At 38.9% G+C, this 15,006-nt stretch overlaps 2 protein-coding genes across 5 annotated transcripts; both read right to left on the bottom strand.

Annotated features, from left to right (window-relative positions):
- Window positions 1-3,164: 3,164 nt before the first annotated feature.
- On the bottom strand, window positions 3,165-5,620 carry LOC134867149 (keratin-associated protein 21-1-like). 2 transcript variants are annotated; one of them, XM_063887498.1, is made up of 5 exons: window positions 5,604-5,620; window positions 4,912-5,027; window positions 4,756-4,797; window positions 4,208-4,665; window positions 3,165-3,618 (listed from the first exon to the last, which is right to left on the bottom strand). In XM_063887498.1, exons 3-5 carry the CDS (start codon window positions 4,772-4,774, stop codon window positions 3,583-3,585), a joined length of 513 nt encoding a protein of 170 aa, XP_063743568.1. In that variant the 5' UTR covers window positions 4,775-4,797; window positions 4,912-5,027; window positions 5,604-5,620; the 3' UTR covers window positions 3,165-3,582. The 2 variants fall into 2 exon arrangements, with proteins under 2 accessions (XP_063743568.1, XP_063743569.1); XM_063887499.1 differs by lacking the exons at window positions 4,912-5,027; window positions 5,604-5,620 and adding an exon at window positions 4,876-4,894.
- A 2,827-nt stretch (window positions 5,621-8,447) lies between these two features.
- Window positions 8,448-14,794, bottom strand: LOC134867148 (uncharacterized). 3 transcript variants are annotated; one of them, XM_063887497.1, is made up of 9 exons: window positions 14,573-14,794; window positions 14,353-14,381; window positions 14,114-14,256; window positions 12,635-12,856; window positions 11,174-12,394; window positions 10,534-10,580; window positions 9,971-10,455; window positions 9,875-9,940; window positions 8,448-9,124 (listed from the first exon to the last, which is right to left on the bottom strand). In XM_063887497.1, the coding sequence occupies exons 6-9, from the start codon at window positions 10,550-10,552 to the stop codon at window positions 9,101-9,103; spliced, it is 594 nt and encodes a 197-aa protein (XP_063743567.1). In that variant the 5' UTR covers window positions 10,553-10,580; window positions 11,174-12,394; window positions 12,635-12,856; window positions 14,114-14,256; window positions 14,353-14,381; window positions 14,573-14,794; the 3' UTR covers window positions 8,448-9,100. The 3 variants fall into 3 exon arrangements, with proteins under 3 accessions (XP_063743567.1, XP_063743565.1, XP_063743566.1); XM_063887495.1 differs by having other exon boundaries at window positions 9,875-10,455; XM_063887496.1 differs by lacking the exons at window positions 11,174-12,394; window positions 12,635-12,856; window positions 14,114-14,256; window positions 14,353-14,381; window positions 14,573-14,794 and having other exon boundaries at window positions 9,875-10,455; window positions 10,534-11,144.
- Window positions 14,795-15,006: the final 212 nt, after the last annotated feature.

Raw genomic sequence — 15,006 nt, 5'->3', positions numbered from 1 at the left:
GTCAAGTCCCAAGTCCTACCGTTTGAGTTTCAAGTCCTTTTAACAACGGAGAAATAATATTTACACAAATATGTATGCTTTTAAGATCTGTATTTATCAAACCAAGAACATTGTTCAAACACATTTGAAATAAACAAAGGCAAATGTAATTTCCACAGAAAATGCTCACATTGTATTTCCATTGCTTATTGCACTATAGCTGTCTCAAAAGATCCTCATTTTTGCAAAACACTCTTCACCTTAAAACATAAATCTAGCCTTGAACTAAAAAACATCATCACAAAAACTGTTGAATGTAACTTTTCCAAATGTGTTACCACTTTATACAAAATATTTTCAGTCTTTTTAACTCATTTCAAAACCTAAGTGTAACCTTAACCTTTTCAAACATGTCACCACTTTATACAAGATATCCTCACTCCCAAAAAAGTGTGTGTGTGTGTGTGTGTGTGTGTGTGTGTGTGTGTGTGTGTGTGTGTCTGTGTCTGGAAGGGGACTAGATGTGAAGTGTCATGAACAAGACAATGAACAGAGTTGTGCTTTTCTATGTCAGGGCCCTATGTTGCATTGCATTTGCAAAAGATCAAATTGGCCAAAAGTCTGTCAGTCATTTGTGCACGATGGGGACGTAGCCACCAGGCTGAAAACTCGCTCCACTGGAGCACTAGAGGCAGGCACTGCCAAGACTCTGGTGGCCACTCGGAAGAGTGAAGGAAGAGACTTCATGTTCAGTGCCCAGAACAAAAGGGCGTTCTGTCCTTCGGCTGTGTCTAGTTAGTGACTTACCACTCGGTGAGTTGCTCATCTTTGAAAACGAATATTTAGGGTTGTTTTAAGGACAATGTTATGAATGCCTGTAGCCAACCATTCTGAAGCAGGGGCTGATTCCAAATTAGCCAAAAGCTGGAGACTGGACCAATCGTCAACATTTCTGTTTCATCCAAGACGACCCAGAAAGGGGGCTCCAAGTGCAACATAGTGAACTTATCCATTAATGAACCCACAGGAGATACCGTTTAGCGCGTTCGTAAGCCAAGGTGACGTTAACAGTCTCATTGATATGTAGCTAGCTAGCAATTAGCCGATAAGCTAGTGTTGGCTTTCATTCAAAACTTACCGTTCTTTGTGCAACTTCAAATGTCCAACGAAGTTGGAAGTTGTCTCGTCTCCGTCTGTTATCTTCGTCCTGCATGTTTTACAGACTGCAGTTCTTTTTTTGTTGACCACCTCAAAGTTTTTAAATCCAAACGAAACTACCGGTGGTATCATTTTTGCCTACTTGGCGCCTTATAGTCTGTTCCGCCTCATTGGTTGTCCAGTACTTTGATTGGTTGGATGCTGTCAGATCAAAACAAGGTGGATCTAATTTGATTGGATGTCGTGTGACACACGTTAAGCACACAGGTGCACACAGGTGCAAAGAGAGATAGCGCAGTCCATGTCAACATACTTTTTAATCTTTGGGTTAGGGGAAAGTAGCAAGTCTTTTCGAGTCAAAAGGGGCAAGTCCAAGTCCAAGTCCAAATGCGAGTCACCATGATGTAAAGTGCAACATTTTTTCAATTTTTTTTTAGAAAATGTGAAAATGCTAAGGGTCGACAGTGAAAGCTTTGAAGATCGACCAGTCGATCGCTATCGACCTGTTGGTTACCCCTGGTTAAAGGCATCTCTGGCAAGTTTTAAATATCTGGGCGTTTGCGTGACCAAGAGCTTCTCAGATTTGTTTAAGTGCAATTTCTCCACTCTATAGGTTTGACTGACTCAAGACCTCCAACGTTGGTCTCTCCTACCTCTATCTCTGGCTGGCAGAATAAATTGCATTAAAATGAATGTGCTCCCCAAATTTCTATATCTTTTTCAGTGTATACCAGTTTTCATTCGAAACATTTCTTCCATTCACTTGATCGCTTGATCTCTCAGTTTATATGGAACAAGAAAACACCCAGAATTCGAAAAAAACATTCTTCAAAAAACCAAGGAAATGGGTGGCTTAGCATTGCCAAACTTTTTATTTTACTATTGGGCGACGAACATTCAAACTTTATTGTCCTGGCGTTGTGTAAGCAATCAACATCCACCGTGGCTGCAGATTGAGGATGCCTCATGTGGCTCTTCCTATCTGATGTCCTTCTTGTGCCTCCCCCTGGCATTACAATCTTCATCATAGTCCAACAATATTGTAGTTAAAAACTGTCTCAAGATCTGGACTCAACTTAAACGGCACTTTGGGTTCCAGGGAATACCTCTACTGTCCCCTATGCATTCCAATCCGTTGTTCACTCCCTCTGTCACTGATGCTGCAATTTCAACATGGGAGATCAATGGTATTGTGTCTGTAAAACAACTTTACATTGATGGAACATTTGCATCTTTTGATCAGCTGACCCGTAAACTCAAACTACCTAAGTCTCACTTCTTCAGATATTTACAAGACCGAGATTTGATTTGTAATCCTTTTCCAAGTTTCCCTACTATTCCTCCTTCTGGTGGACACTATTTTAAGTTTAACCCTAACCTCAAGGGTACCATTTCAAAACTATACAACACTCTTTTCACATGCCATCCTCTGCCCTCTGATAACTTTCGCACTAATTGGTCAGAGGACCTCAATATAGAGACTGGCAGTCCATTTTGAAACGTGTCCACACATCATCCATTTGTGCCCGCCAGGGTGTTTTACAATGTAAATTGGTCCACAGAGTGCACTGGTCCAAAGGTAAACTAACTGGCATCTATCCTGGCACTGATCCTAATCGTGATAAATGTCACCTAGGACCAGTTAATCTCGCCCACATGTTTTGGACTTGCCCCACCCTTTCTCAGTTTTGGAAGTCTGTCTTTGACTCACTCTCAGCTATCACATCTGTTACCATCCACCCCTCACCCTTAATTGGCCTGTTTGGTGTCTTACCCATTGATCATTTACTGCCATCCTATTTCGCTGATCTGATGCATTGGAAGTGTCTCATACACATTGGATAAAGGATGCCCTATATTTTGTGAAATTGGAAAAAAATTAACACTGTATTAGGGGCTCAGACTTAAAGTTCACAATAATGTGGCTGCCATTCTTAGAACATGTTAAGTCCCTCCAGTTGGAGTCTGTCCCCATTGGCTGAGTCGCACCCCTGTACCGCCAACAGCTCACAAAAACGCTCACAAAATGTCTTTTAATTTTAATTTTAATTTTGTTTGTTTTTGTTTTGTTGTCGTATTTCATTATTGTCTAATTGTATGGATGTTTTGTTTCTTGTAGTTGTCTTGTTAGCATTTGCAGGTTTAATGTATTGTATTGCTGCTGTCTTTGTGTCTTGAAAATCTAAAAAATAAATCATATATATATATTAAAAAAAACATCATCAATAACGTCTGTAACGTGTCATAAGCAATTACATGTTACATAGCATGGCTGATCTAAGTGTCTGAGACTGATTACATATGCGTTTGATGTTCGATACAAATACTGATTTTAAATTGTGTGTGAAGAAATATTTCAGCAGTAACATATTGCAATATATAGTAAGAGGATAATGTTTCCAGGTTCCAGCATGTCCTGTTTCTCCTCCAATCGGGAGCCTTCATCTAGTCTGAGTCACTGCTGCAGGAGCTGCTGGAGGACTGCAGGGAGGAAGAACACACACACACACACACACACACACACACACACACACACACACACACACACACACACACACACACACACACACACACACACACACACACACACACACACACACACACACACACACACACACACACACAGTCAGTGACTCATTTCAATACACAAAACCGCGGTCAACACCAACTTACTGCTGTTCTGCTGCCTGAAATTTAAGAATGTAAAGCCAGTGTCATCATTTCTTTAAAAAATATTTGCAATTATTTTTAACATTGATAAAAAATACCACATTTTTAAATATTATTGGCAATATCAGTATTTATTTTTGTATTTTATTAAATGTTGTGTTTTTATACAAACAGTGTATTTTTCATCCTGTTTATTTGATAATATTACAGTTTGTTTTTAATTAAGTTTTAATTTCAAGTTCATTTTTATAATTCATAATTATAATGATTTTTTTTCTAAACAGCTGATCCCCAATCCTATGCAAAAAAAATAAAAGCGTTAATTTAAAAAGATAGGCTTTTTTGAGCAAATATAATCAACATGCAAGGCTTCATAAATAAAACACGTTTTGAATCTTACCCCGTGACAGTCCTTTCCTTTCTTGTGGCACTTGCCATGCTTGTGACCATGCTTGTGTTTATGGCCGTGGGGCTTTCCATGACATGGTACGTGCCCATGTCCATGTCCATGTTCATGTCCATGTCCATGTCCTTCTCCATGTCCATGTCCTTCTCCATGTCCATGTCCATGTCCATGTCCATGTCCTTGTCCATGTCCATGTTCGTGTCCGTGTCCTTGCCCATGACCCTGACCTTGGCATTGTCCATGGCCCTGTCCTTGGCCATGACCAAAACCAGGTCCACAACCAGCTCCAGGTCCATGACCATAACCGGGTCCTGGCCCATAACCGGGTCCTGGTCCGTGTTGGCCTCCGTGTTGTGGGGGGTAGTTTGGTTGTGGGACGGAGCCTGGAGGATGAGGGTATCCACCCGGCATCTGCTGAGGATGGTTCGGGTAACCAGGAGGGTACTGGTTTCCTAAACATAAGAAGGAAAAATACTTAGGAAAACTGATCATCAGGTCTGTAATGCGTATTCTTTTTAATGGACAGTTGTTGTGATACTTACCTTGATTGTGTCCGTACATTCTGAAACCTCAGATAAAGATGCCTATAAAAAAAAGAAGTAAACAAAAGCACTTATTTAGGTATCACACATATACAATCATTCCGTATTTCAGAACCTTACAGAAAGTCCTCAGCTGAGTTTCAGAGGTGAACTTACTGTGTGCAGGAGGGCAGCTCACACAGCCTCCACCTGCTGCTGCTTTTTATCTGCAGGCCAGTTCACATCACAGGGGGCAGAGCCTGTCATCCATCAGGACATTGCGGCTTTGTGAGCTAAATGGGTGTGATTGTGTAATCTTTAACATACAGTCAATATGAACCAGGTGCAGTCTAAGATATGGATTCCCACACCCAAACCAAAACTATTGGAATTTGTAGTTTGAAAAAATCTGGTTAACAACTCATAAAGAGATGTGTTGATCCTTTGCAATCTCAATATGAAACATTTAAAAACATTTTGATCTTGAGACTGTGTTCATATATGCTGACAATCTGCACATATCCTTTCTCAACACTCATAAAGATGTCTCTAATCAGTCAGAAAGCCATATAACATAAATTATTAGTGTATTAATCACTGGTTAGTACACTTATTAGGCTTCTATGTATATGTGTCAATTAATAGACCAAGCTTGAATGAGCAGGCGATTAACACTGGGTTCTGTGAACATAACAGGGAGCGTCAGGGTGAAACTCTTAGTGAAGTCAGTGTCAAACAAAGGTCGCTCAATGCTCCTTGGGTACATAACGGGAATATACAGTGAAAGATAACACACAGAGTGTAATATGAAACCATGAGGTTAGATGAAATGTTGAGCTAAGAGGCAGGACATTGTAGGGAATACTTGCTTTTTTTGTGTCAGCGGGGGTGCAGTTATGGTTCCTGCTGAGTGAAGGGATGGAAGTGAATCAGCTGGAGATGAGACAGCTGATCAGAATCAGTGAATCAGTCATATCATCAGTGGTGGAAAAATCAGATCCTTTACCTTGGTGGAAATACAAATTCTACATAGTAAACATACTTCCTTACAAATAGAAAGACTGCATTGAGAATGGTAAAGGTAAGTACAAGTAGTAAAAGTTGCAGAAAAAATGTCAATTAATGTAAATATTAAAAAGGAAAGGCCAATCTATTTTTCAAAATCTGGATCTGTGAAAGAATTACTTTAACAATTAGCAAAATTGCTGCCAATTAATTTTCTGTAAACCCACACATTTTTCCCTACGTATTTAAACATGTGGGTATTTAAATCTACATCACAACATCATCATTTTAAAGTTCTTCATGAGTTTTGTGTATAAAAACCTAACCCTAACCCTAAACTGAAGAAACTGAAACGTTGACTTTAATTAAATGTATTACGTCAACAAATGTGGCATTACTGTATTAGTTCAGTTGAAAGCAATAATATTAAGTTGAACCTAATGTTCTTTATTTAAAATTGCTTTTTACTGACCTAATCCTGTGAAATGTTGAAATGTTGTTATTACGATTATTATGTAAATCAGGTTAGTTGAAAGCAATAATATTAAGTCTAAATAAAAAAATAATAGGTTCAACTTAAAACTATTGCTTCCAACCAAGCTAATACAATTACTGTATGTGGAACCTGTTGACCTAATACATTTAATTAAAATCAAGTTTAATTTTTTCAGTCTACAGTTATGAGAAAGTTTCTGTTTTTTCAAATTATAATTCAAATTCAAAGGCTTTATTGTAGCTACAGTGTAGATATGGCAATGAAAAACTAAAGCCTAGGCTCCAACAATGCAACATGAATATATACAGTGGTATGCAAAAGTTTGGGCACCCCTCTGAGATTTCATGACAATTTGCTTTTCCTTTATAATAGAAGATCACAGCAACAACATTTGTTTTCCTACAAAGATGTAGACGTTTTAGTGTTTTCCAGACCAAAATTCCTAGGGTAGCATTACATAGTTTTATTATAATAAAATAAAATGCAAAAAATGGGATGTGCAAAAGTTTGGGCACCCTTATAAATAGCATTCATTTCAACACCTGTACGGATTTATAGCTGACAGGTTGCTGCACAAAATTGCTTTGATTAGCTCATTAGACCTTCAATTACAAAGACAGGTGGAACCAATCATGAAAAAGGCTATTTAACATAGGTAATAGCTGGCTGTGCCTGGCCTAGGTTCTTTCTTAGGGAGTGGCAAGATGGGGACCTCAAAACAACTCTCCACTGACCTGAAAGCTAAGATAATCCAACATTATAAATTAGGAGAAGGGTACAAAAAATTATCTGACAGGTTTAAACTGTCTGTCTCCACAGTCAGAAACGTAGTTGTGAAATGGAAGGCCACAGGAACAGTCCGTGTGAAGGAAAGATGTGGTAGGCCGACAAAAATAGGGGAAAGGCACAGGCGAAGGATGGTGAAAATGGTCACAGAGAAGCCACAGACCACCTCCAGAGAACTACAACAACATCTGGCTGCTGATGGTGTAGTTGTTCACCGTTCCACAATCCAGCGTACTTTGCACCAGGAAGAGCTCATTGGAAGGGTGATGTGCAAAAAGCCTTTCCTGAGTGTTAATCACAAGAAGAGTCGCATGAGGTATGCAAAAGCACATCTGGACAAGCCAGAAGCATTTTGGAACAAAATACTGTGGTCAGATGAGACCAAGATTGAGTTATTTGGTCATAACATGAACAGGTATGCATGGCGAAAAAAACACACTGCATTCAATGAAAAGAACTTGTTGCCCACTGTAAAATTTGGTGGAGGATCTATCATGTTATGGGGCTGTGTGGCTAGCACAGGTACTGGAAAACTTGTTAAAGTTGAGGGCCACATGAATTCCTTACAGTACCAGGAGATTCTTGACAAGAATGTTCTAGAGTCAGTCACAAAGTTGAAGCTACGCCGGGGTTGGATTTTTCAGCAGGACAATGATCCTAAGCACCGATCAAAATCCACCAAGGAATTCATGCAGAAGCACAGGTACAATGTTCTGGAATGGCCATCCCAGTCCCCAGACCTTAACATCATTGAAAATGTATGGATTTATTTGAAGAAGGCTGTCCATGCACGGAGGCCAAGAAACCTGACTGAACTGGAGACGTTTTGTGTGGAAGAATGGGCCAAAATACCACCTGCCAGGCTTAAGGGACTTGTCTGTGGCTACAGGAGGCGTCTACAGGCCGTTATGGCAGCAAAAGGAGGCAATACTAAATATTAATGGAATTATTTCTTAGGGGTGCCCAAATTTATGCACATGCCTATTTTTGTTTGAATGCACATAAACATGTTTCTGTTTGACCAATAAAAGTTATTTCACTACTGAGATGTTTCTGTTACCATAAGGTATAACATATGTTAAAATGAAGTTGCTGCTTCAAAAGCTCAGCAAGTGACAAACTGATGCAGTGGTTTTCCTAAGGGGTGCCCAAACTTTTGCATACCACTGTATAGGACATAAAACAAATACAAATTATGAAAGAAATAACAACATAGAAATAAAATTGTGCAAGACAATGTTGCAAGATGTGCAAGTAAATCCAAATAAAATAAAAATAGTGCAAAAAGAGTCTATATACACAGAAATGAAATATGATATAATGTCAAATTAAATATTGGACAGTCTAATGAAATTAAATTCTGTGTCCTCGCCTGTTATTAATTCATAGAGAAAAACAAGATATAGATCAGAAAAAGATAACCAGATGTTTTTTCCACATGCCTTTATTGGCTTCTAAAGTGAGCCTAAGATTTGAAACCCTGAATATTCATTGAGATGTAAGCAGTCAAATAAACCGTTACTAGTGATCATTAGTATGCAGTGTTTAAGGCAGAGGTACATAGCCTTTCTTAAGGACACCCTTTCTATCATTCAGTACAATCACAACCTTGATTAATATTGCACAATATTCAACAGTACAAACAACTTGTAACCTGTAACAAAACTATGAATGCAATAACTGCTGGATGTTATTGTGAAATGTGTGTTGGATGGATTTGGAGCAGATTGTTTCTTGCATCAGAGATCAGAGAGTTCCTGTAATTTTCAGGAACTATGAACACAATTCTATGTCTTGATAATGTTTTCCTTTTTTTATTTAACATGGTCCTTTTTTCACAAATTCAGAATTAAAAAGAAACTTTACATCTTAAAAAATAATCCAAACTCTACACTATTCTTTAACCTTTCCAAAATAAGGATTCAATTCCGAGATATAGGCCAAGTAATCACATTTTCTATTAATTTTCTTACAACTTTTAAAATGTAAAAGGCCTTGCGACACCCCATGAAGTTCTGCACACCCGCGGGCTTCAGGTAGCAGGATGAAGGTTTCCAGCTGTTTCTTCTTGGTCTTCCTCTAGTCGGAGTCGCTGCCTGAGGACTACATCAGGAAACATTGTCATTTAATTTAGAATGACAATGAATGATACAAACAATGATAGTGCAATGAAATAGTTAAAGTTGTGTAAAGTAAATTAATTAGTATAGTTTATAGTGTGTTTTCAAATGATGAGTATGTTTCTAGATTTAGGAATCCCTTTTTTAAAGGACCTTCTGTTCAATAAGTTCTTTCCGTTTTTCTATTTGTGTTTTCTGTTTGGGCCACACAAACTTGAATAGCAAGCCAACAGTTTCTCTGTAGAGGTAAAGAGAGCTGTAAGATTTTACACATATTTGTTTGATCTATTGTTAATTTAAATATACAGATTGGATAATCTCTTATTAAGTCTAACTAAGGGCTTCCTAAACATTAGATAACTGAAACCCTATTTGTTGCATTTAAATGCTCAATTTAGCGGTTGAAACTTTAGACTGACATCTTGTAAGAAAGTCTACAAGGAATCCAATCAAAATCAAGGTGGAAAACTTATATATTCAAGGGAGGATACTTTTAAAGAAGACCCCTCCCTCAAACAGAGTCACATTAAACCTCCATTAAGGTAGGATTTGTGCAGAACGGTTGTAATAGAACCAAAACGTTTAGGCTTCTTGTACCCAGTAAACTGAGAACTCATAATTGAAGAATCTTTCCATTCATGTTGTTGTTTTTTTATTTCCCTTTAACTAACATTTGGTACACTTGAGTCTCCGTTAAATTCACTTTGCATGATTCAATAAAACTGGATCTTACCCCATGACCCTTCTTTCCTTTCTTGTGACCATGCTTGTGTTTGTGGCCATGACCATGACCATGACCATGACCATGACCATGACCATGACCATGACCGTGATCGTGGCCATGCCCATGACCGCGTCCACGACCTCGACCAGGACTATGGTCACGACAATGTCCATGATCATGATTATGTCCATGATCATGACTATGTCCATGTCCAGGGCCACAGCTATGTCCACACCCTCCACTAGGTGGAGCCAAAGGATAGTGTGCAGGAGGCCCAAAGGGTTGAGTAGGGTAGGGTACAGGTGGTCCTATGCCTGTTGGACACAGGGGAGGGTAGGGTCCGGGTGGTGCTATGCCTGTTGGACACTGAGGAGGGTAGGGTCCGGGTGGTGCTATGCCTGTTGGACACTGGGGAGGGTAGGGTCTGGGTGGTGCTATGCCTGTTGGACACTGGGGAGGGTAGGATCCGGCTGGTGCTATGCCTGTTGGACACTGGGTAGGGTAGGGTCCGGCTGGTGCTATGCCTGTTGGACACTGGGTAGGGTAGGGTCCGGGTGGTGCAATGCCTGGCATGGGCTTAGGAGGACATCCTAGTAAGACAAAACGAGGTGGATTATTTTTTGATTCAGCTTGTATGTCAGCTTGTATACTAAGAGACAGTTGCTTACCTTCCTTATTCCAGTACATCTTGAAATTCCAGTTTAAAACGCTGTAACTGAAGAAAGACACATAAATTATTTTTTAACTTCACAAACTATTTCCATGAAATGCAGGTGTAAGGGGATGAACATCTCAAATGCAATAAAGAGTGGAAAGAAAGCAACTGATCATGAAATAATGTTCAGCAGTTAACAAAGGCAAAACATGTAAGCATACACTCCATGGTCCTCGTTGCAGTTGTGAAAAAGTACTCAGATCCATTTAGTTAAAGTTCTGAGTTTAAAATGTTACTTAAGTCAAAGTAGAACAGAAGTATTTTTTAATTAAATACATTTAAAGTATCCAAAGTAATAGTACTCAGTATTTGTGTAACACTAACAAGTAGAACATGTAGTGTCATTGTGGAGCCAACGTTAGATACTTTGTAAACTACAGGGTTAGTGATGTACTGCATCATCAGAAAGGCATATCATGTGTTCTTATATGTAATGTGTATGTGTGTTTAATAAATGTAATGTAGTACAAGTACGAGATTTGCCTCTGAATTGTACTAAAATAAAAGTATTAGGTAGCATTACATGGAAATACTCGAGTTAAAGTACAATAATGTCACAATAGAACTTAAGTGAGTAAATGAACTCAGCTTACCTTGAGCTGGAGCGCAGATCCACAGTGATCGCAGTACGCTGGCTCTGCCTTTATTTCAAACCACACCTAAAAGAATCCATGTCCATCATAAGGGGCAGAGCTCCACTCCCCAAACTTTGTTTGTGAGGGAGTTGTGGAGAAATACAGCACACTTAATATTTTGTAACCCGATCTCCTGAGACTTAACTGAGTTCATTCATTTGATCCTGTGTGGGAGACTTGACATTAAGTCCTCTTTTTTAAACGCCATACATGCAAGTGTTCCATGAATGAGTATTAAAGAGGCCCTATCATGCTTTTTTAGGGTTTCCCCTTTCCTGTAGTGTGTTATATAGTTTGTTGTGCATGTAAATGGTCTGCAAAGCCTTCAGGGACTTTCTCTCCGACACACTCCGGGGACATTAAAGCATGGGGACATAAATACAAATATACAAACACATACCATCTACAAATATGCAACCTAAAAATCTACCCAATATGGCCCCTCCGAAAGCTGGAAATGAGTCAGCATTTCACTTCTGTTTCCCTCGTCTTAACGTCAATTTTTTGGTTAGAGGCCAGATATAAAATCTGTGGTTAACACAAGCTTACGACATTTACACATTTAGTTTTTTTGACATAAAATACGTCCATAGTTATATAATATAATATAATGAATAATATGGCTGAATGTCTGATGCTTCAATGTGTCATGATCAAATGAGACACTAAACATCATCACACCAAACAATAGCGCCTTTAGCGGTGGTGATGCGCAGCCATGTGACTGATGTAGTTTTGTATGGCTAACGCTTACTTTTAACTTATGTCGATTGCATTTTTGCTTTGAAAAATCATCGTGTTAATATGTGATTACCCTGCTATATAACAAGTTGAAGTATCATAAACGTTTGTTTGCCACAGATCTTTCTGCAATATTCTGAAAATCCGTTAGCTATTTTAGCTTATCAAATCAACAGGTTAACAGAAATACAGTGACGTGTCTAAAAAGAAAAGATCTGAGAATTCCAAGCTCAAATTTCACTTTTATTATGTTTTATAAAAGCCTTACAATCAGTGAACAAGTCATATTCCACAAAAGCTTGTTGACATTTGTGTGACATGAATTTAAATGCTTATGGGTATAAGAAACTCAACATTTGCAGGTGGTAAGTTGTTTTTCCCCTGCCCAGGAACGTTCATTTAGTCAGAGTCGCTGCTGCTGCAGGAGCTGCTGGAGGACTGAGAAACAGGAAGAAAACCAACAACTTTTTGTAGTTTTTATGTCAAGTGAAGCCAAATCTGTAGGTGATTTGTAATGTTAATTTCTTTAAGTTTATGGCAATCAGTTCTAACATTAATAATCTACTATATCATTCCAGCTTTCATTAAATTGGATTACACAAACATCTTTGATCCTGTTTCTCTGAATTCTGAAAAAAAATCACTTTCTGTTGAATAGACTGCACTGTTGATTCTTACCCCGTGACATTCCTTTCCCTTCTTGTGACATTTGATATGCTTGCGTCCACGCTTTGGCCTGCGCCTGCGCTTCCCTCCATGGCATCCACCCTGTCCGTGTCCATGGCCATGCCCACCTTGTCCATGTCCATGTCCATGACCACCATGTCCATGTCCATGTCCATGTCCATGACCATGACCACCATTGTCAGAGTCGCTGCTGCTGCAGGAGCTGCTGGAGGACTGCAGCAGGAGAAACAGGAAACAAACCAAATAATCCAATCAACAATTCAAGCAGCGAGTCATAGGGAGGTCATTGATACACATTAGTAAAGGGCTCCAGGTCTTGTGGAAGGGTTTCAGAGATCCTTTTAGTGAGAGTCTTAGCTTCTCAAGTTGAATTCATTGTAAAAGTTCCTGTATCCACCTGTCATGTGTTGGTGGGGAAGTATTATTCCCTTTAACATGTTCAAGACTTCTTAATGACTTTATATTGTTATCTTCTGTTATTTTTATTTTTACAAGGACAATTTCTGCATGCACTTGAAACAGAAGTATACTGTGGGTTAACAAGTTATGTAATATCAGTAACACAAACAAATGAGAGAAAAATTGAGATCAGACTTAGACTTTGATAACTGAGATTTCTGTCTCTTTTGCCACTGAGGACTTCCATACCCTCTCCTACTGCTGCATTTAAAGGCTCACTTTCATTGTGTTGACAAACCAGGAGTGATCTATATACAGAAGATATCTACAAGTTAGACACTATATCACAAACATTACAGACTGGATGTTATTAAAAGCAAACCAAGCGATAAAAAACCTTCTTTTTATTTTTCAACAGCCTGCAGCAGTAAAAACAAAAAGGAAAAAAAGCCCATATTTCCAAAAAGCGTTGAGAACACTGCATACTAATTAAACACTCCAAGTGTGTCCGTTTTGTCCGAAAACATACACATTTAGAAACTTATTTTTGGAAAAACGGGAAAGAACACATCTGCATGGACACACATTTGTTTTCAGTGGAAGACTCTAAGGCCGAGAACAGCAAACGTGTTACACCGGCCCGAAACAAATCACCCTTTCTGTGTTTTGAGCTGCGTTTTTTATTTGCAGTGTTTTCTTTAAGTAAATCCTGCATATGTGTTCTCAATTCAGCAAATATTTTCTATGCTGCGGATGTGGATGTTTACCTCAAGAAACACGTGACTGCCTGTTGTTATAAAGGGATAGATATGAGTTATTGATACCTGAGTATGGATTTTACTGTTTTGAAATGTGAGCCCATTGTATTTTTGTAGTTTTTATGTCAAGTGAAGCCACATCTCTAGGTGATTTGTAATGTTAATTTCCTGTTAATGGCAATCAATTCTAACACAATTACTAAATAATTCCTGCTTTCATTAAATTGGATTACACAAACATCTTTGATCCTGTTTCTCTGAATACTGAACAAAAATCACTTTCTGTTGAATAATCTGCACAGTTGATTCTTACCCCGTGACATTCCTTTCCCTTCTTGTGACATTTCATATGCTTGCGTCCACGCTTTGGCCTACACCTGCGCTTCCCTCCATGGCATCCAACCTGGCCGTGACCACCATGTCCATGTCCATGTCCTCCTCCTCCACAGTGTCCCCCTGTTTTTAAAGTCATTAGTCAACATTTAGTAAATGTGATGCACATTCAATGCATTTGTAACAAAGAGTAGAGGATGAACTTCAACAGTTATTTACCGGGGCGTCCAGGCATTTTCCACAGATCCCTTGTGCAAAAAGATAAAAGATTACACACCAAATTAAAATCACACGCCTGAGATTCAAATGCAATTGCCACTGTAAAGCGTGTCGAGGTGTGACAATTCAAGGTAACTCAAAACACCACAATTTGCACATATTTTCTGTGTATATTTAGATATGCATGAATGGTCAGGAAAATCAGAAAAGGTCCACTTACTGTGTGCTGGGTAACAGATCCTCAGCCAGTGCTGTGGGCTGTTTCTTTTAAATGTCGTGAAACATGAAACGTAAGAGGTCCATCAGGTTGGGGCGGTGCCTGAACTCTTATCAGCTAATACTTGTTTTGGAAGAGTACACTGTGTATGAGTGAATCACAAGTAGCCACACAATAGCAATACCAGCTGAAGTGCACTACACTTTATCACAAAAGACAACGTGTTCATTCTGTCTCACGGTTCGATGGACAACCTATCAATTAAAATGAAAGGGCCATGGAATGTTATGGTAAAGCCTCAAATTACCTCACATATTTTCTCTCCTTTAAATTAGAAGTACCATCCAATGGAATAAACTGCAAACTGCCCTCAATCAGTCTGACCCTAACAAACACAAATTGTGTAACCCAATGCGTTGGTTTGGAAATCTTTTGTC

This window comes from Eleginops maclovinus, chromosome 7 (assembly GCF_036324505.1).
Source record: "Eleginops maclovinus isolate JMC-PN-2008 ecotype Puerto Natales chromosome 7, JC_Emac_rtc_rv5, whole genome shotgun sequence".
NCBI lineage: Eukaryota > Metazoa > Chordata > Actinopteri > Perciformes > Eleginopidae > Eleginops > Eleginops maclovinus.
This window is presented reverse-complemented; position numbering and strand designations above follow the sequence as displayed.

Bases quoted from the DNA above. Each gene is read 5' to 3' on its own strand.
- LOC134867148 (XM_063887495.1), bottom strand. The intron at 9,125-9,874 runs GTAAGATCCAGT...TTCCTGATGTAG, and splicing joins AAGGAAAGAAGGGTCATGGG to TCCTCAGGCAGCGACTCCGA.
- LOC134867149 (XM_063887498.1), bottom strand. The intron at 3,619-4,207 runs GTAAGATTCAAA...TCCTCCCTGCAG, and splicing joins AAGGAAAGGACTGTCACGGG to TCCTCCAGCAGCTCCTGCAG.